At 40.7% G+C, this 22016-nt stretch overlaps 1 protein-coding gene across 2 annotated transcripts in view; it reads right to left on the bottom strand.

Annotated features, from left to right (window-relative positions):
• Positions 1–22016, bottom strand: part of gukh (NHS actin remodeling regulator GUK-holder) — a 184666-nt gene that overhangs the window by 4217 nt on the left and 158433 nt on the right. The window contains exons 1-6 of one of the 2 annotated variants that reach the window (XM_077441116.1): positions 10719–10805; positions 10232–10322; positions 9688–9862; positions 7585–7796; positions 7292–7513; positions 3741–6436 (exon numbers count right to left, since the gene is read on the bottom strand). In XM_077441116.1, coding sequence (XP_077297242.1) covers positions 3741–6436; positions 7292–7513; positions 7585–7796; positions 9688–9862; positions 10232–10322; positions 10719–10773 — 3451 coding nt within the window. In that variant the 5' untranslated portion in view covers positions 10774–10805. Of the gene's footprint in view, positions 1–3740; positions 6437–7291; positions 7514–7584; positions 7797–9687; positions 9863–10231; positions 10323–10718; positions 10806–22016 lie in introns of those variants that run through there. The other variant, XM_077441115.1, reaches the window with a different exon arrangement.

Raw genomic sequence — 22016 nt, 5'->3', positions numbered from 1 at the left:
GATCTTTCGACTTAAGATCTTTCGATTTTCGATCTTTGCCTTCCGATATTTGTATTTTCTGTAATTTAACATTCTGTCTCGTCACGTAGACCCATAATACCTATGTACATACAAGTACAAGCTGCGAACTAGCTAAATGATAGAAATCTATTAAAATAACGTGCGAAATTTATTTGCCTCATGTATAATGAACGATTGATTTAACAAGTCTAGCACACATTAAATGTTAATCAGATTATAAGTTCACGCGCATGCGCAGAAGGCTTTGCGCCTGTCGCAGATATAGTACCTACAAATAGCCACAACCATTAAAAAACAAAAATTTTCATTTGATGTGACTGCAGTATGAGAAAAAAGGCTTTTTTTTTGTATGGTAGAATGGAGAGAAGTTTAGGAGAACCCGTATGTTTAAAAATGCATTAAAAGCTCGGGTGACATGCGTTAACAAAAAGGTGCACAAGGCAAAAATAAAAATGCAATCACATTGACTTATAAGTTTGTAATATGTTTAACATATTTGACATATTTTAGTTGGCACACACGGACACACACACATTCAATTAATACAACACAAAAACATTTACAAAATAAAAAAAAGAAACACCATGCACTTACATATTAACTTTATGAGATGCTGGTATAGTCTCAATGCTGTACAAAACAAAAATGTATCATGCGAATTAAAGTGCATAAGTATTAATAAAATTATAAGTGCTATTTACAAATTTGTACAAAAATGTTTTAAAAAATTTAATAAATTCATTTTATATATTAAAATTTTTGAATCGCTCAAATTATTATGTTCATTTTATATTCGCGATTTTATTATGCTATTTTTATTGCATTTATTTTTACGGTTATGTTTATATAATATGTATTTTACCGATAAGGGCGCAGACACACAAAGCGGCACGCGGCACGCGTTTTTGTAATATAGTTTTGCATATGTAAAAAAAACACTAGCACGCCTGATCTATGCTATGGCGACCCAGGTCAAAAATCACCCCATGGAGAGTTTTCAGTGATATTTTATCGATGCGGTGCAAACGATCGACAAGCGCCAGACAGACTGAACCACAGATTAACGACACGTGTACCTTATGCGTGCGCACTGCTCGCACTCACACTAAGCGAAATCAATCCGAAGTCCCGACATACATACGTACCCTGTATACGTTCTGTGCTTCTGATACTTTAGTTCCAAATTTTGCCTTATTAAACTCGCCAGAAAGATCCAACTCAATTTTAATAATTACCATTTTAATAATTGCATCTGTACACATCGAAAGGTTACTCGTCATTTGATGTGCAATCTATCATTCGTGAAGTCGAGAATTTCGTTTAAAGCAGCCATCCAGTTAATCTGTGGTTCAGTCTGTCTGGCGCTTGTCTATCGTTTGCACCAAACCCATATTTTATCTATGTATTGACAGGTTTGACAGTGATCGATCCTATATTTGAATAAATGTAGGGGAAACTTGTCGAAATAATAAGATCCTATGAATTAACAATGAGACAAGGATACGCCCATCACAGCTGGAGTCTACCTAAGAATGCCATGGCATACGATTCAATGTGTCTGCGTCCTAAATCAAAGGTTTGTTCGCTCTCTAATTTTAGTACGACATGTGAAGAACATTTTATAAGTTGTATTGTCTTCAGATACGTTAAAATCTAAAGAGTGCGTATAATTAAATACATACAAAATGAACACATTGATTATGTTAATTTAAAAATATGTATGTACACTTTGTTTACATATTAATCCTTATAATTTATGGAATATTATTTACGTTGGATTGAAATTGTGTTTATAAATTTTGTATCTTACCTTGGTTCGAACCATAGATGTAGAATAACCTAGATATGCCTTTACATACAAATTTCGTTGGAGATCTTGTCGCCACTAACTGAGGGGTGCGGGAGGTTTAACTAGCGGGGAAGTGGTGAAAAAGGTCGACGCAGCGGTCGGCAGTGGTCCGCAAACAGTGTATGTACATATGTACATGCACTGAAGTTTCATTTTATTTATAACTTTATTTTATTGGACACTCCGCGTGACAGTAAACCAAACTAATAAAGTCATATTAAGAAAAAAATATTTAGCTGTACACACTATATTAAACTAAAAATGTATGTTACTATAATAAAACCATCATTAACTATTACAATATTTAAACATTAGTAACTTCCACAAGGATCAATTTTAAAGCTGACACTTTAATAATTAGTTCATTGTTTGTAGTTTTAAACTTAATGTCGATTTCTGAATTTCCTTCAGTGCCAACAAGACACCTGTGGCAGAGGTTGTCGACCGCTGTTCCATCAGTGCATAGAATCGCGCCGATATTTCATTAATGTTAAAATACTACTATAATTGAAGACATTATATATTACTTCTTACATATGATATGTGATGCCATCCGCCTTTTTATGTTTTCTTGAGTAATTGTAACACAATTTCACTGAATACGTTGGCATTTTCGAAAAATGTCAATCGACCTTCCTACTTAGAAGCTAACTAGCTACTGAGAGAGAGTGTGCATGATCTGTACTTTCTTTTGCGTGTGCATGCACCAACAGGGTGATTGGCTTAGAGCGTCAGGGCGCATCTAAATATTCTATATCTATGGTTCGAACATAATTTTGAATACATTGACATACCTGTTTATTTAATAATAAATAAAAATACCAGAAACAGCGAGGGTTATTGGCATTAACGAGTTTTTCTTTCTTAAACCAGAAAACCAAAGCCCCACGTTGAAACCGAAACCAATTAAATATAAAAAAAAAATACAAACAAAACCATAAATATGTACACAGTTAGTCAGTATGATATGATGAGTTCCATCACCAAATTTCTGTATCAAAGTTATTGGAGATGGACAGAATTCTCGCACGATGTTGTAAATGATCGTTGGGCATCGTGACTTTGTTCGGAGATGGAACGTACGGACATGTCTGAGGACGCGGAGTGTTTTCTTCGGTCTCTGAATCGAACGCGTCTTCCAATATATCGTTTTCGCTATCGTACTGTGTGTTTACATAATTACGCGGATGGCTATAAAGTGAACTGTTCAGTGGACTGAGAGACAGCTCGGACAATTTGGAATCAAAATCGTTATTGAGCAAATCCAGCGAGAGGGGTTCCGTCTTATCTAGATCATCGGCGAATTTGAACTGAATGTTATTAATTTCATTGTTGAAAAACGATTTGGACGATAACTTCGGAGACACGGTCGGCGGATAATTAATTTTATCCCGTAACAGATCGGCGGCTATTTCAGATTCTATTTGCTCGATTGATTTTGTGTTTTTGTTCAACAGACTAAAACTGTCAACGTTTAAAAACTTCTTAATAGGCATCAATGGAGAGTTGGCCATTTTGTAACTGTCGCTGCGTTTGACACGTTTCAAACTGTTTGCACTATCAAATTTACTATCGTTCAAAAGACTAACCATTACCTTGGAAAAAGCCGACAGTTTCGATGACTGGCTATCATTACTCAAGGATGTGTCATTGCAATACCGCAAACTATTGTTTTTCGACGAGAACATTTTCAATATTTCCGCACTTTTAATGTTTTGTTTTGATTTGTGGTTTTGTTCCACGTTGTGAGGTGAGTGTGTGAGTAGGTTTGAGTGATTATTCAATGCACAATAAAAACAAGTATTAAAATCAACATTTTTACAAACACATTTCGAAAATCTTGAACCCACATCTTCGTTGCGAATCTTACCTGGGTTATTATCTTTGGAAGGCGAAAGGCTGATACCCTCAGCGTCTTGAATGTTCACGTAAGCACCTTTCGTCATAGTTCGCGGCGACATGGGTCGTACGACGTTAGTGGGAGTCACGATATTCGAAGGTGGCATCCTGACCACCTCGGAAGTAGGCGTGTTAACTTTCGAATTGACATTCGGTGCTCTAATAATGACTTTGCCGAGTTGAGGTGATAGTGGTCGCATGTTAGAAGCGATCGAGGTGGGGCTTTGCTTATGTATAGGCGATGGAGAGTATGTGGCGATTCTTGATAGGTTCTCCGGTGCTACTAAAGTCTTGCTGGAATCAGTGGAGTCGCACTCGTCGGTGTTGGCTTCGACAATGTCTTTCACGAATGGTCCCGGTTCGAATGTAGTGTGGGCTCCTTTACGTCGCTTGAGACTATCTGAAGAGTAGATGACTTTACCCGCTGCATCCAAAGTCACCCTGGCTCCATATCGCTTGAGTGAGTCATTGATTTCTGGAGTTGGCGCATTACTGGTGGCGTCGACATTTTCTGTAGAAATGTTTGATGGTAATTCATTCAGCGATACGTACTCCGTTTCACGAAGTTTTCCTGATAAGACTGTTTGTAGATTTCTTTTAACAACATCATTTGAATAATACATTCCGCTAGTGTTGTTGATGTTGATTTTTTGATTATTGTTACGAACATCAGCAATAGTAACGTATTCTCCATTGTCATTGCCTACATTTTCAGTAATTTGTATATCTTTCGGTTGGCTCTTTTTCATGGATAATTTTTGTGGAAAAACTTCCTTCAATCTACACATCAAATTATTAAGCGGTAAAAGTCCAGATCTATAAGACCGAGAAGAGCTTGATTTTTTGTTTTTAACATTATTCGGCTGCGTCGCTTTATTGGCTGTTGATTTATTATCAGTTGAATTATTTTTGCCATCGACGAATACGTTATCGTAATTTTTTACTTCGTCATTAAAAACTAATGTATCTAAATCTGTTTCATGCGGTGGGAGTTCCAATTTTGGTCTACTTGAAATGTGTGCTTTAAGGTCTTTAGTTTCAGTCACATCATTTGCAGTTTTAGCTTTAGAAACACATGGATTGCCTTCTTGTTTGGCGCTTTTTATACTTTCGTCATCTGAATTATTTGGGGTTATTACACACATGGATGGAATTCTAGAGCTATTGATTGTAGTTTTAACTCGGATTCGTTCGATTCTGTCGACACCTTCCAAATCTGATGATTCCGAATAGTCCATTTCAGAACAACTAAGTTTGCCTCCATGAGCACTAGAAACAGAATCATCAATAGGTGAGCTAGATGTATTGTGTCCTGAATCTGGAGATTCCGCTCCTGTATTCGGTGTTTGAATTTCATGAACAACTGCAATGACTGTTTCTTGGGTAGGATTCTGTAATTCGCGTACATGGTTTTCCAATTTTGGAGGTGCTAAAAGTGACATCGCATCAATATTTAATGGAAGGTTCATTTTATTTGCTTTCGCCAATGTATTTCTTTTGATTGTTCCAGTACGATCAGAATTTGAGCCAGTAGTGCTGTTGGAACAACTTCTTTCTAGATTTATTGAGGAACTTCCTGAGCTACTTCTACTCTTATTGAGTTTAGAAAGGGAACTCTTTCTCTCTGGAACTGTAGGGCCTAAAACTAGTGAACGATCACTTCCTGCAGCCAAAAGTGTAGTGCATACAGTGCCGGCAGAACTGGTAGTTGTACTAGTCGATCCTTTTCCAAATAATTCGTATTCACTTTCAGCAGTAGATACAGTTTGATTACCAGAAGAATTTGAAAATGTACTTGTTGTATGCAATGGAGTAATTGGAAGACTAATTTCTTCCTCTTTCAAAGTTTTCAGACCGGAATCCATATGGAAAGATGTGTAATAGCCTTCAGTGTCACATGAAAATTCAGAACTGGTTTCCATATCATCGTGAAGGTCATGTATAATATCAGGTGTAAGAGTTCCTTCGCTCGTGACACTTCCGGATCCAGATGTATTGAGGAATCTACGACGGCTAACAATCGAACTCGGCGGGCCGTGGGGTACGTTGAGAGAGTTACTTGAAGTTGCAGCAGAAGTAGAGCTTCTGGGGGCTGCCGTTGTCGAAGTAATTTCAGAACCAATGCTAGTACGCCCGGATTCAGAGCTCGCAGACCAATTTCCACTGGAAGAATGGGGCTCTTCTTTGGCGGGTCCGCCATTACTTTGAGTTGTACGTCTTCGTCTACCAGCAGAGCTGACTTCGCGTAATTTGACAGCGATTGACATCGCACTGGACATCGGGATAGAGATAGGCAATCCAATGCTCTTTTCGGATGAGGAATACGAATTATTTCTTTCGTGAGAAATTTTTCTTTCCTGTTGTTTAGTATTGGCATTTCTACGCTTTCTCATAGTGACAGTTTCATAGATATTGACATCATCAATGTCTTGAACTGTCGTGGGTGATTTTGTTTTAACCTTGTCAGTTTTTGAAGTATCCCTACAATCGCTCGGCGAACGGCTCATCAGACGGAGACGACTACGTCCCCACTGTCGTAAAGAGTTGAAGTGTGATTTTTTGTTTTGAACGTCTAGTGGACTTTTCTTGAGTAAGTCACTGGAATGTGAGCGTATAACAGCACCTGAGTCAGGACTCTCTGGTTCATCCACAGGGCTAGAAGCATCCCTGAGGCAAATACATCAAGGAAATTAGTAAAGGAAGCTAACATCTATAATCACAAAAGCCAATTAGTCATAAAAACACAGCATTTTATCAGATTATGAGTGATTTCAATACAAAATGAATGACATAACAGTAACGGTACATTTTATTGAAAGCACTGCAATATTCCAACGAAATGCAAGTAGCGATTGTAATAATAAATCGATTGCACATTTGAAAACACAAAACTGTACAAGTTTTATTGATGTACATAAAAGCTAAACAAGTGATCATTCAATTAAACTCGGTATTAAATTATTTTAATGCTTAATCGTGCTGAATAGTTATTTGTTGAAATTATAATGGATTATCAAAGCAAACATACCACACGTTAAGTGCAAAGCTTTAATAACTTTTGTGGTGTTGTTCGCCAATATGCAAGTGTCTGTTATAAGGGCTATAAACTAGTGATTGAATTTTTGACAAGATAAAAAGTAAAATTTGAACAATGATAACCAAAGATAAAATTGCAATTTATGACAATTGTTTTGGTGAAACAACTTATGAGTTTATCCCTCTACTAGTCTACTATGTAATACTCGATAGAAAGATGTTTCAGCAAAATATTTACCATAGATTTACAATTTATTCTCGAGTTGAACACTGATTTAAATTTAGCAAAATAAAAACGATAAAAAAGCCAATAACGAAAAAATCTATGAATTGAATTGATAGTATGATAAAAATTGTGCTTTTATAATTGAAATGTATGAATTATTTATACATATGGACATTTATTTGAAGACATATCGATAATATCAATAGTTTGAAGCCCTATATTAATACTAGTGACATCTAAGAAGCGGCTAGTAAGCTTACCCTGCAATTGCATCTCTAATTTCTTTTTGATCTGTGCCAGTTATTGTATTTCGTCTTTTACCGCGTGGTTTTCTCGAACGTGTCCGTCTTTTGACCGTTTGTGAATCTGCATTTTGTGATTGTTCACAGGTTGTGTCCACGTGCAGAAGCGACCGTCTCGATGTGCACATTCTGTCGAACCTTCTGCCGGACGTGTCAATGGGCACAATTTCAGGGCAAAATCTAAAAAAAGACTCGAGTATATATCGATACTTTAGAATAATACATCAGATTGATTTAAGGCAAAGTATTACTTAGATGCTATGACGTAAAGTTGTTCTTCGGGACTGGGCAGCTTGTGATCGATCGGCTCGTCTTCTCCGGAGCTGAAGCCACCTCCATCGGAGAGATCTTCGTTCGCTAGTGTTATGTTGGCTGTTATTCTAGATACGGCACCAGGAACGACGGTCATGTCGCCTAAAGCTTCAGTGGATGTCCATTTGCGAAGTTCTTCAATGGCCGCAGGCTGAAATGAGATTTAAATAATCGTTGAATAACTTTTCAGTAAGTTTATATGTAGATGTATAATGAGAGCTGTTTATATAAATATTATTTAATTTACATAAATTGACATAAAGGTCAATTTTTATAAACATCCTGGCATTCAAGTATTTTAATACGATTTTAAATTTTCAAATATTGTCTCCTATTGAGAGTTCAATAAAATCCAATATATGTTTACACCTTTTCATTAAGAATTATTATTTTCATTAACATATATGAAGAACTCGCAAAATGAACCAAAGTCAAGTCATATAAAACTGGTTTTAGTTTACCCAAATATGTACATATTAATGGTTCATTAGTTTCACTAGTTGAGTTGAAAATAGGTTTCTATCATATAATATATCTCAAGTATAATCAAATTTACTAAAAATATTTATTTTCCCACGATGTCATTACAAGTTGTATTAAACTTATACATATAAAAATTTATAGATTCTAAATTTGAAATCATATTCAAATAGTGGTGACATAGTGGGTTTTGCCAATTTGACGAGGAACCGTTTCAACAATGAAATCAGATAAATTGACAAATTCTGAAAGGAAATGCTCAACCTGGAGTCATAAACATCCAAGTCTGACCAGTAGTATTACAGAAATTCTTTCAAATAAATTATTTTCAATTGAGGTCAACCCAGGGCTTGAGCCCGGGAACCTCTCGGTGGTTAGCATTAACACAACCACCGACCTATAACTGCTGGCTAAACAAAATTGATATATGTATTACATGTTACACAAAGTCAAATGCACTCAATGGAGTATGGAAAGCTGTATGCTCGGCATAACGAGGAGATATGTATGTATATAGGAAACGGAATGCGTGGGTGAGATATATGACAAGGGTAGTGGATATAGTAGAAAGAGTGCAGACATTGAAATGGCAATTGGCGGTTCACGATGGACAAAAGAAGTGCTGGAATGGTACCCGAGAGAATGTAAAAGGGTGAAAGGAAGGCCGCAAGGTAAATGGGTGGAATAAATAAAAATGTGTGGGGTGAAATGGATTAGAGTTGCGCCAAACAGAGATGAATGGAAGCGTGTTGGAGAGGTTTTCATCCAGCAGTGGATGGTGAATGGCTGTAAATGGGGTCTCATCTAAAGTATAGTCGATCGTAGTAATCTATATATAGTTTAAATTTTATCGTATAGATTATATAGATCGTTTAATCTACATATATGATCGTTTAATCTATAGCTAGCAATCGATCGCATCTTTTGAAACCGGCTAGCAAACGATCGACTATACTCTATAGCGGATCGCTGTAAATGATGATGATATTATATATGTATTGATTTTTCTATTATCATGATATTTTTCTCAATTGGCTGATTGTTTATAATAACATATTCAATAAGACAAACAAAAATCGTGAGGTGATTATTGAGTATGACTTTTAAGTATTGAAAGTCCTTATAAGGTAACTCGTTACACGAGAAGTGGGCGCTGGTAGGAGAGAAAAAACGAAAGACAAAAAAAAAAGAAAAATCGATCAGAAGTAGGAAGTCTCCGTCGAAGGAAGAATAATATTCATCGGAATCACAGAACCGAACATCGGCTCCTTTGAAGAAAAAGGAACCGGTTTTCTGTCGGAGTTCCAGTACAAAAACTTGGTCGTCAAATCTCCAAAGAATTTACTCGTCCTTTGTAGTCAGTCACGAACAACGGGGCTCTATCATTCATCGTTGCACTCAAACGTTTATACGTATATACGATATACATATGCACTCATATGCGCTTTAGTACACCCACGCACACGAATATTTATTAGATTTGGGACGAGGAAGAGTTCAATGGGTCACTGATACATAACTATTGTATGTACATACGTAGATACAAGTTTGAAATTATTTACCTTTCGGGTTTCGATTTCGACGTCGACTTTTTCGCGCAACTTCCTCTGTCTCGCTCCTAGGACCGGAGTACAGAGCAGAGGTGGAGAACGACGACCTGCTGGTCCAGAAGAGCTGCCACCAGGTCCTGGTGATATCCTGCCGGCGACCTCGTACAACTCTCGCAAACATTTTGGCCTGAGATACAAGACATCAATTAAAAAGGTTAACCATATGTAGGACAATCTTTACAAAGCATCAATTAAAACTTGCTAAAATTAAGAAACAACAACAAAATAAAAACTTTTATCCGTTGAGTCGGGGGTGATTTATGAGGTAAATAAAACGCTCTTTAAACTTCTAATATAAAAGTCGAGAAAGCGCAGATAAAGCGGTGATTCGTAAACAAAAGAATACGGAGGGGAAAAGTGAATGTAAACAGTAGGTAAAAAATCGAGTCATTAAATTTGTATTTAGCAAACTAAGCTCTATTTAAGCGGAAAAATTTGTTTGACTTCAGGTTAAAAAAAAAGATGAAATTTTTCTAAGTAAACATGATTAAATTACCTTGAATCTGCTATGAAGAGATCCGATGTTAAGTCAGTCTTGCATGCGAAATGATCTTTGCGTAGTGCAAACGTTGACAGATCTCCTTCAGCTGAAAATGAAATCAAATAAAAAATTACTTAAATATTCAACAGGTTGGTTTTGTATAAACATACATATATATTAAGTATTTATTATCATATAGTATATGTAGACTTGGTCACAGAGAAAGGACCGCTTTGCCAAACTCAATAGCCTCCATTGACTCGAATTAAAATCAATCCTTATTCAAGACCGCAAATACCATGATTAAATTCAATACAAATCAAGTGTTCAAGATCATGAGTGGAATATCGCCATGAATAGGATTTTCAATTGCATATATCTCATACATACGTGATTAATTCAATTGAACGGATGAATGCACTCGAAGGAATACGGAATTCGTTCACATCATTATATGACGATATGATATTTGGGTGTTCCGAAAATGTAAGTTTCGACTTACCCAAGACCGAATCGGACCATCTGACGTTTTTCCTCGCATTCGACTTTACAAACATGTCAAAACTACACGACGATGATCGATCAACTGTGATCTAATCGCTTCCTTATCTCTACGATTGTTTATCTTTGGCGGCGAATGTCAAACGTTTCCGAAATGGTTGCATCGAATGCTATGTATGTACCTTGAATCGAATGAATCGTTCGTGGTTTCATAAGCCGTTGGGATTGAGATTAAACACAACAAAAATGCAGTTGTTTACGAATGCATTCCATTCCCATAGGGCAGGGGTGCACGCAATGATACACAGACTGCAGAATAAACTCAGTTTTATTCAGCTTATATTTTTTAACAGCTTACATTTGTATATACATGTATGAATAGACTAAATATAGCACAGAAACTTCTAACGATTCTATTTAATAAAAGTGCAATTACAACAGAATAACTTTTTCTTGGGGAGTATCTAAAAATATATGTAATATATGATATAAAAAACATTCTATTGTTTATTTTCTTTATTATGATCGAATCAATTGAAATTTGCTTAGAAATTGCATGCACAGGATGAAACTGACAAAAATATTGCCTGCAGCGCTCTTTATTTTGTATTTTATTTATTCAATCGATCATGCACACTCGTCAACAGATTGCTTCAACGCAACGAGTGTGTTATACAGATTAAGAATTATTTATCAATTATTTAAGCAGGTGAACACCCATTTATTACACACGACATCTATGGTCAAACGATTAACACCCGCAGATACATCTATGGACAAATTTTTGGAGCATTTTCTAATCGGCGAAAATCGAGATGCTGGATAATTTGCTTTTTTGGAAAAGGTATAGGACAGGGTTGTTAATTTGTTGGAATCATTTAAATGAAATCAGATAACATACATATGATAGGAAACGATCGACCTTGGAGTCACATATCCAAGGTCTGGTCAGCAGCATACGGGATAGAACCCGCGACTACACGATTGAAAGCATTACATGTTAACCATTGATCTATGCAGCTGGTTAAACCAACATATTAAAAATAATATAAATTTATGTAATAATTTGAAAAAAAAAAAGAAAACAAATGCATTTTTAAAATTTTTGCCTGGGACGAATGTTATTTTTTAATAAATGAATAGCAATTTACAATTTGTAATCAAATATAATGTTATTAATTATATTGATGACCAAAATGAGCAATATGGCAAAGTCTGAAAACGATCGGATAAGAGGCAAATTTTTTCCTGAATTGTAATCGTAAGTGAAACATAAAAGAGGTTTGTAAAAACGAATGTCATTGTATTAATATTATTCTTTTACAAAATTCGTGCTCGTGAAAAGCTAGTTACGGAACCTAATTACGGGTCAATGTGGGGAGATTGCATTACATTACAAACACTATTTGAGATAGTGTGAAAAAAGTAATCGAATAGTCGTCGCTGGAATTGCAAATAAGGCGAAGTAACAAGAGGCATGTAATAAAAATAGACTGTTTCATAAGTGTTCAAAGCAAGAGAGAAAAAACACTTGTAAAAATTGTTTTTAAAAAGTCTATTTATAATTGTTCATCTATGTATTGAAGTGTAATGTTAAATAGGGGCGGCGATCAGGCGCATTTGATAGCCAGCTGTCATCACGTCGATCTGACAGTCGATTCTGATGATTTCGTTAATGATCGAATTCTCAAGCGCTATGTCGTAATCATTTGCTTACTTTAATGAGAGGTAACTTATGTATGTACATATGTTGGTAATATATAAAAGCGATGGGGAAGATTGGAAGTGGTTCAGCTCACAAATATTGCACCATGGACACAGTTATTAAAACTAATAAAAATGCTTGTAAAAATAGATGGACATCCTTGCTATAGATATTCAGCTCGACCTCCATGGTCCTTGCTCTATCTACTTCTGCCTCCGTAACTTCGATATTATGTAGTTGTGCGTGAGCAAGAACGAGATGCACAAACAGAGCTTATCACGACTTGAATAAAAGCAAAACGAAACTGAAACTCAATTTAAAATCGTGCGTAAAGGTATGAGGGGCAGGTAAGTGTAATCCTGTCTTACTTTCGCCACAAGGTTTATTATAGTCGGTGTCACGTCTTTCAAACGTTTAACCCTCTTCCTAGCGACGCGAGCTAGACTTTTATGATTTATGAGCCGAAGGATGTTTAATTAAATCAACAATAAGGACGACATCGGTGCTGTGTTCCAAAATCCGCAATTAAACGTTTCGGTCGTTACGCACGACAGGAGTTTCAGCAAGAATAAGACGGATTTCTGCAGTAATTAGAGAGGCTCATAGCCTCGGCGATGTCGGGGTTGAAACTTTGCAACCGGATTGCAATTCAAATTTATTCAAGAGCGCCAAGCTTTGAAGACGGTGTAATTAAAGGTCTAAGATAGGATCCAGGTGCGGTAGCCGTGGGAGGAGAGAGAAGGTCCGGATAAAGGAAATGAAAACGGCCAACAAAAGGTGAGAGGGTAAAGCTATGAAAAAAATTAAAATTGCTAAAAATATGCCGGAAATGTTATTATATCGCGAAGAATAACGAAGAAGAGGGGGAAAAGGTCTTTTTTAGAAAGCAAGAATGTTATGAAAAAGTGATCTAAAGCCGCTGAAAAAATCATGTAAATAGCTGCAGGGTTTTCCGTCGCTGTATATGCCAAGTATGTAGCGTTCGTTTTGATTTATATTTCACGTACCGAATTCTTGAGCATTTTGGTTCCACAAATTTAATCATCTTGGGAAAGAGTGCTCAATATTGTGTGATATTTCAAGAACAATGATAGATTTGTATCGAATTGTAATACAATGAAGGGTTTTGGAACATTCGTATCCTTACCAAATCTTCATCTCTAAATTGCATTTCTTACATTAAACCAGTGGCGACGGCTGGTGAAAAATTACGTTGAGTTCAATTGTTCCAAAAATTAAGACGAAAAAAAAATGTTCATACCCAAAGGCGATAACTAACTACAAGGGATAGAAGGGTCGGCTACCTTCGGAATCGATAGTAAAAAACTTGGGATTTTGGAGAGCTGATTCATATATGCCTTTTTTGGTTTTTGGTTTACATTTTTCAATAGGAGCGCAAAGAAAAACGCACACTCAAAATAAATTGTTGACGCACCAGGCTCGACGCGGACAATTGTACGTACATTTATATTGTTTTACCATATGTTTCATCCGTGTAGAATACGCACAATGATAATTTTTGAAAATACCCACTCTTTTGTGATTTGAATGCTATATTGGTCGAGGATCCACCGGACTAGCGATCCCTATGATGAGCCGCCCCTGCATTTAACCAATAGGCATACATAATAAATAAAATCAATGGCAATCTTATGGCACTCCAACTTTGATTATAGACAGTTTTCAGAATGAGTTCAGAACCTGGGGTTTATGGGTAGCATAGATAATTTTCTAAAAATGTCTCATTTTTAGGACTTTCACTAGTCTGAGTGATTCCAGTCAATTTGACTATTATATAGTACAGAATATCTTTCTAGTATATTGAGCTTCAAATCTGCAAATTTAAATTTATATTCTAAAAATCTATATAATAATATACAATGCTTTTAGCTGATTACATTGAACATGTTTAATATCTCTGAAAACGAACATCTGCAATGGACCTCCAGCATCTACCATTCTGCTGGATGTAAAAATAAATAAGGTTGATTTGGAGGGTAGGCCGACTGTAAATCTGTGTTCAGTCTTGAGTCAAACATTAAATCGAGGTGCGAAAGTTTCGCAATCGCTGAACAAAAGCAGCGGGTATAATCAATAGCCATTTTTTCCGACGGATCGTTGATGACAATGGCCGAGACGTTTTTGTGTGTGTTAATGTGATAATAATAAAGGTGAAGGTGGTTGGGCGTGTCTTTTCGCATAAATTTGAGGCTTTCACGCACCTTACGGAAGACTATACACACACCTTCATGTGTATGAGAGCTTTCGTTTAAATTTCCAAAGCTCTAGCCGACGAATAAATGAGACGTCGTTCGGATCAGACGACGGTCCCTTATTATGGTCTGAACGTGACCAATTACCGGGTGAATCTGGATATGAAAAGTGTCCTGAAGGGACGGGAGAAGAAGGCCAGCAGACGGTCTTTGAACTTGATGTAAGACGAAAGTATGTACACCCGAAAGAGAAGAGGAGGGAGTTTAGTCACAATTACCAACGTGGAAAGTTCTAAGGCTTTGTATTCCCGAAAGGACAACTTTTGCAGGGTGAGTCAAAGTTATTTGTCTAGGATTGCACTACCTATTATACAATACATGTATGTATGTAATAGATCGAGTATATTCATGTTACAGAAGAATGGCAGGAAGTACTAAAATGTGATAAAACGATTATTACAAAAGACGGTTATTGAGGTTAAGTATTTTATTATCATAATGTAATTAATTATTTATGTAGTAGTAAAAACAGCAGTTTCTTTTTTTTAATTTGTGGATTTTAATGTTTTTACTGCAAAGTATATGGTCTCAATATTACTATTAATTGCATTGCATAAATATCAAGTTGAGGAAGGAGATTGTACAATATCTCAAGGTAGGTAGGTAGTCACAGCAGATTAAAGTTTTAGAGTTCGATTTATCACACCATTAAAATATGCTAAATGCCATGATACAAAACAATCGAATGATTTTTGGCCCAACGACTTTATGTATGTCTACAACCAGTGGCGGACTGGCCATACAAGCGAACATGCCCGATGGCATGTGGGCCCCACTATCTGTTAGAAAATATGGGCCCTCAGTAAAATTAAATAACTTTTTAACTATTTCACGTGTGTAAAAATGTTTAGGATATTGCAACTTTAGGACCTAAAGTTTGGGTATTTCAACAAAACAAATTTCTTACGATATACACAAATAACTAATACCTGCTTTAACAGCCTAAGGATCTTTTAACTTTTTTTATTAGGCTTGAAATGTAAGTTTCAACATTTGCGTGGAACCTTTTGCCGGGCCTATTCCAACCTCAAGATTATGTATATACCAATACCTACAATGTAACAACTAACCACTGAAATAAAAATGGGAATAAACAAATTTTCGTGAATAATATAAACTGAATTGCTTAAAACAATTTTGATAGGATGATTCATCATCAACCAGCGATTTAAATTTACTTCATACTTTCAAAATAACATTTGATTATACTTCGATGATATAGTAAGATTTAAATACACAATTTTAAACAGTTTCCGAATATAAAATCTATTCCTAATCTAGACACATCCATGTAAATAGAAATATAGGATAGGGGCCCCCTCCCCAAAATCCCGATTTTCGATTAACATTTAACATGAATTTAATGATTAATGAGATACTATGGATCTATGAATGCTACGTGTATTTCTTATGTATGTTAATTTTGGGTAACTAATAAAATAATCGCTGCTATGTGCTTTGAAAAAAAAACAAAACAAAACTTTATCTAATGTTATTACGTACATACATATGTACATAGATAAAGTGACAAGACAGTCGGTAGAAATTAAGTTAATTGATAGTTTTTTGGAGAATCAGTTTGATGGTCGATTAATGTTGACTATGTAAAGATTTGTGGAAAAAAATTTTCGCCTGCGGCGCTTTTTTCTCTTTTTACATAATATTTTATTATAATTATTTTTTCAAAAATAATCTTATTTTTTTCATATTTTATAACTCAATAAGGTAAAGAATATTTTCCATTTTTATTCCGATATAAAAAAGATTTTTTGAAAAAAAAATCAATTTGACCAATCTTTGCCTGCCCTGCCCCCCAAAGAAAAAGCTGAAATGACGTCCCTGATTGTTTTCTACCGAAAGTAAAAGCCGCTTTTATGCCAATTCTTTTATGATGCATTATGTTTACCTAGGACAAGGGTTAAAACGAAATATACAATATAATTTATGGATCTATTTTGCTTTTGCCATTTTTCTTGTACCTAAATTTGTTTATTCCCAATTTTGAAAAAAAAAAATATTTCCCTTGATTTTTAGCGTGATGGAAAGAAGAAAATTTTGTTATATGGGGGGGGGGACAAATTATTTTAACCCTGGGTGGGGCCCCCTTTGACTCCTGGCATGCACTGATTTCAGTCCCAGTCCGCCACTGTCTACAACTGTCGTAGACGTTGGATTAAAAGTCGTGGAACTGTGTTCGACACAATGAGCGCATCAAAATGTCTAGCAAGACACTATACATATTTTTAGGATTAAAATTTGCAATACAAAAGAGAATAGAAGCACTAGATAGCTACCAGTTTATCTACGAGTAAAATAATTGCTTAAAATAGAATTGGAAATATCGATCAGCATTTGAAAAACAATTTAGTCGCCATACAAAATGTGTATTGGTGCATTTGACGGATTAGGATCACGTCTTTTCAAACGAAACCATTTCCTTCCAGGAAATTCCTTCAAATGTTAAAATGAAATAATATAAAAGACTGGCTTCCAATTGATACAAACTGTAACTTAATTTAACTTCAACTTAACAATTTTGAATACAATTTATTGAAAAAATAGTTGAGAATCTTTGCAATTATATCGACACAAAGATAAGGACTAGCAACGTTATCTAATTAGCAACAGAATCCATGTGAATCAGATTGATAAAACACGCCGCAAATCTAATCTATAATTTGGAAAGAGACTTTGTATGTAAATATCCTTGGTCGTCGTCGTCGTCGTCTTCGTCGTCTTCGTCCGTAGATCGGTGACGTCATCGAACACGTGATTCGATTTTTTTTTTTTTTCGATCCATGGGCGCCGATTTTTTTTTTCGTTTCAATGGATTCACCCCCGCGGGGGCGCAAGGCGAGTAGCTTCATGGGGCCCCACCAGGGGCGCCACAAGGGGCGCAGCCCCGTGGGGCCCCAGCCTCATGGGGCGCAGCCCCATGAGGCTGGGGCCCCGCCAGGGGCGCCACAAGGGGCGCAGCCCCGTGGGGCCCCAGCCTCATGGGGCGCAGCCCCATGGGGATCAAAAGGGGGCGCCACAAGGGGCGCAGCCCCGTGGGGCCCAGCCTCATGGGGCGCAGCCCCATGGGGCTCAAAAGGGGGTGCCACAAGGGGCGCAGCCCCGTGAAGCCCCGAAGGGGGCGCGGGGGGCCCAGCCTCATGGGGCGCAGCCCCATGGGGCTCAAAAGGGGGCGCCACAAGGGGCGCAGCCCCGTGGGGCCCCGAAGGGGGCCCGGGGGGCCCAGCCTCATGGGGCGCAGCCCCATGAGGCTCAAAAGGGGGCGCCACAAGGGGCGCAGCCCCGTGGGGCCCCGAAGGGGGCCCGGGGGGCCCAGCCTCATGGGGCGCAGCCCCATGAGGCTCAAAAGGGGGCGCCACAAGGGGCGCAGCCCCGTGGGGCCCCGAAGGGGGCCCGGGGGGCCCAGCCTCATGGGGCGCAGCCCCATGGGGCTCAAAAGGGGGCGCCACAAGGGGCGCAGCCCCGTGGGGCCCCGAAGGGGGCCCGGGGGGCTCAGCCTCATGGGGCTCAAAAGGGGGTGCCACAAGGGGCGCAGCCCCGTGAGGCCCCGAAGGGGGCGCGGGGGGCCCAGCCTCATGGGGCGCAGCCCCATGGGGCTCAAAAAGGGGCGCCACAAGGGGCGCAGCCCCGTGGAGCCCCGAAGGGGGCCCGGGGGGCCCAGCCTCATGGGGCGCAGCCCCATGGGGCTCAAAAGGGGGCGCCACAAGGGGCGCAGCCCCGTGGGGCCCAGCCTCATGGGGCGCAAGCCCTAATAGGCATTAACTAAGGGGGGCGAAGCCCTAGACGGCAATTAATCATGGGGGCGCGGAGGGGCGAAGCCCTAAAAGGCAACTGATCATGGGGGCGAAGCCTTAGACGGCATTTAATCATGGGGGCGCGGAGGGGCGAAGCCCTAAAAGGCATTAACTAAGGGGGGCGAAGCCCTAAACGGCAATTAATCTTGGGGGCGCGGGGGGCGAAGCCCTAAAAGGCAACTGATCATGGGGGCGAAGCCTTAGACGGCATTTAATCATGGGGGCGCGGAGGGGCGAAGCCCTAAAAGGCATTAACTAAGGGGGGCGAAGCCCTAAACGGCAATTAATCTTGGGGGCGCGGGGGGCGAAGCCCTAAAAGGCAACTGATCATGGGGGCGAAGCCTTAGACGGCATTTAATCATGGGGGCGCGGAGGGGCGAAGCCCTAAAAGGCATTAACTAAGGGGGGCGAAGCCCTAAACGGCAATTAATCTTGGGGGCGCGGGGGGCGAAGCCCTAAAAGGCATTAACTAAGGGGGGCGAAGCCCTAGACGGCATTTAATCATGGGGGTGCGGAGGGGCGAAGCCCTAAAAGGCATTAACTAAGGGGGGCGAAGCCCTAAACGGCAATTGCTCATGGGGCGTGGAGGGGCGAAGCCCTAGAAGGCAAAGGCTCAGGGGGGCGCCGAGGGCGAAGCCCTAGAAGGCAAAAAAAAATTTTGATTTTTTTTTTTGATTTTTTAAAAATTTTTTTTTTAATTTTTTTTTTATTTTTTTTTTTATTTTTTTTTTTTATTTTTTTTTTATTTTTTTTTTTATTTTTTTTTTTTAATTTTTAAATTTTTTTTTAATTTTTTTTTTTTTTTAATTAAATTAGCTTAGTCATGTTTAAGCGGTTTATATTATAAACACTGAGCGAAGCCGGGTAATACAGCTAGTCTAATCTATAATTTGGAAAGAGACTTTGTATGTAAATATCCTTGGTCGTCGTCGTCGTCGTCTTCGTCGTCTTCGTCGTCGTCGTCCGTAGATCGGTGACGTCATCGAACACGTGATTCGATTTTTTTTTTTTTCGATCCATGGGCGCCGATTTGTTTTTTTCGATTCAATGGATTCACCCCCGCGGGGGCGCAAAGCGAGTAGTTTCATGGGGCCCCGCCAGGGGCGCCACAAGGGGCGCAGCCCCGTGGGGCCCCAGCCTCATGGGGCGCAGCCCCATGGGGCTCAAAAGGGGGCGCCACGAGGGGCGCAGCCTCATGGGGCGCAGCCCCATGGGGCTCAAAAGGGGGCGCCACGAGGGGCGCAGCCCCGTGGGGCCCCGGGGGGGCCCAGCCTCATGGGGCGCAGCCCCATGGGGCTCAAAAGGGGGCGCCACAAGGGGCGCAGCCCCGTGGGGCCCCGTGGGGCCCCGAAGGGGGCCCGGGGGGCCCAGCCTCATGGGGCGCAGCCCCATGGGGCTCAAAAGGGGGCGCCACAAGGGGCGCAGCCCCGTGGGGCCCCGGGGGGGCCCAGCCTCATGGGGCGCAGCCCCATGGGGCTCAAAAGGGGGCGCCACAAGGGGCGCAGCCCCGTGGGGCCCCGTGGGGCCCCGAAGGGGGCCCGGGGGGCCCAGCCTCATGGGGCGCAGCCCCATGGGGCTCAAAAGGGGGCGCCACAAGGGGCGCAGCCCCGTGGGGCCCCGAAGGGGGCCCGGGGGGCCCAGCCTCATGGGGCGCAGCCCCATGGGGCTCAAAAGGGGGCGCCACAAGGGGCGCAGCCCCGTGGGGCCCCGAAGGGGGCCCGGGGGGCCCAGCCTCATGGGGCGCAAGCCCTAATAGGCATTAACTAAGGGGGGCGAAGCCCTAGACGGCAATTAATCTTGGGGGCGCGGGGGGCGAAGCCCTAAAAGGCAACTGATCATGGGGGCGAAGCCTTAGACGGCATTTAATCATGGGGGCGCGGAGGGGCGAAGCCCTAAAAGGCATTAACTAAGGGGGGCGAAGCCCTAAACGGCAATTAATCTTGGGGGCGCGGGGGGCGAAGCCCTAAAAGGCAACTGATCATGGGAGCGAAGCCTTAGACGGCATTTAATCATGGGGGCGCGGAGGGGCGAAGCCCTAAAAGGCATTAACTAAGGGGGGCGAAGCCCTAAACGGCAATTAATCTTGGGGGCGCGGGGGGCGAAGCCCTAAAAGGCAACTGATCATGGGGGCGAAGCCTTAGACGGCATTTAATCATGGGGGCGCGGAGGGGCGAAGCCCTAAAAGGCATTAACTAAGGGGGGCGAAGCCCTAAACGGCAATTAATCTTGGGGGCGCGGGGGGCGAAGCCCTAAAAGGCAACTGATCATGGGAGCGAAGCCTTAGACGGCATTTAATCATGGGGGCGCGGAGGGGCGAAGCCCTAAAAGGCATTAACTAAGGGGGGCGAAGCCCTAAACGGCAATTAATCTTGGGGGCGCGGGGGGCGAAGCCCTAAAAGGCAACTGATCATGGGGGCGAAGCCTTAGACGGCATTTAATCATGGGGGCGCGGAGGGGCGAAGCCCTAAAAGGCATTAACTAAGGGGGGCGAAGCCCTAAACGGCAATTAATCTTGGGGGCGTGGGGGGCGAAGCCCTAAAAGGCAACTGATCATGGGAGCGAAGCCTTAGACGGCATTTAATCATGGGGGCGCGGAGGGGCGAAGCCCTAAAAGGCATTAACTAAGGGGGGCGAAGCCCTAAACGGCAATTAATCTTGGGGGCGCGGGGGGCGAAGCCCTAAAAGGCATTAACTAAGGGGGGCGAAGCCCTAGACGGCATTTAATCATGGGGGTGCGGAGGGGCGAAGCCCTAAAAGGCATTAACTAAGGGGGGCGAAGCCCTAAACGGCAATTGCTCATGGGGCGTGGAGGGGCGAAGCCCTAGAAGGCAAAGGCTCAGGGGGGCGCCGAGGGCGAAGCCCTAGAAGGCAAAAAAAAATTTTGATTTTTTTTTTTGATTTTTTAAAAAATTTTTTTTAATTTTTTTTTTATTTTTTTTTTATTTTTTTTTTAATTTTTTTTTTTGATTTTTTTTTTATTTTTTTTTTATTTTTTTTTTTAATTTTTAAATTTTTTTTTAATTTTTTTTTTTTTTTAATTAAATTAGCTTAGTCATGTTTAAGCGGTTTATATTATAAACACTGAGCGAAGCCGGGTAATACAGCTAGTCTAATCTATAATTTGGAAAGAGACTTTGTATGTAAATATCCTTGGTCGTCGTCGTCGTCGTCTTCGTCGTCTTCGTCGTCTTCGTCCGTAGATCGGTGACGTCATCGAACACGTGATTCGATTTTTTTTTTTTTTCGATCCATGGGCGCCGATTTTTTTTTTCGTTTCAATGGATTCACCCCCGCGGGGGCGCAAGGCGAGTAGCTTCATGGGGCCCCGCCAGGGGCGCCACTAGGGGCGCAGCCCCGAAGGGGGCCCGGGGGGCGCAGCCCCGTGGGGCCCCAGCCTCATGGGGCGCAGCCCCATGGGGCTCAAAAGGGGGCGCCACAAGGGGCGCAGCCCCGTGGGGCCCCGAAGGGGGCCCGGGAGGCCCAGCCTCATGGGGCGCAGCCCCATGGGGTTC

This window comes from Arctopsyche grandis, chromosome 11, assembly GCF_051622035.1.
Source record: "Arctopsyche grandis isolate Sample6627 chromosome 11, ASM5162203v2, whole genome shotgun sequence".
Lineage (NCBI taxonomy): Eukaryota > Metazoa > Arthropoda > Insecta > Trichoptera > Hydropsychidae > Arctopsyche > Arctopsyche grandis.
The sequence above is the reverse complement of the archived record's forward strand: the minus strand, read 5'-3'. Positions and strand labels throughout refer to the sequence as shown.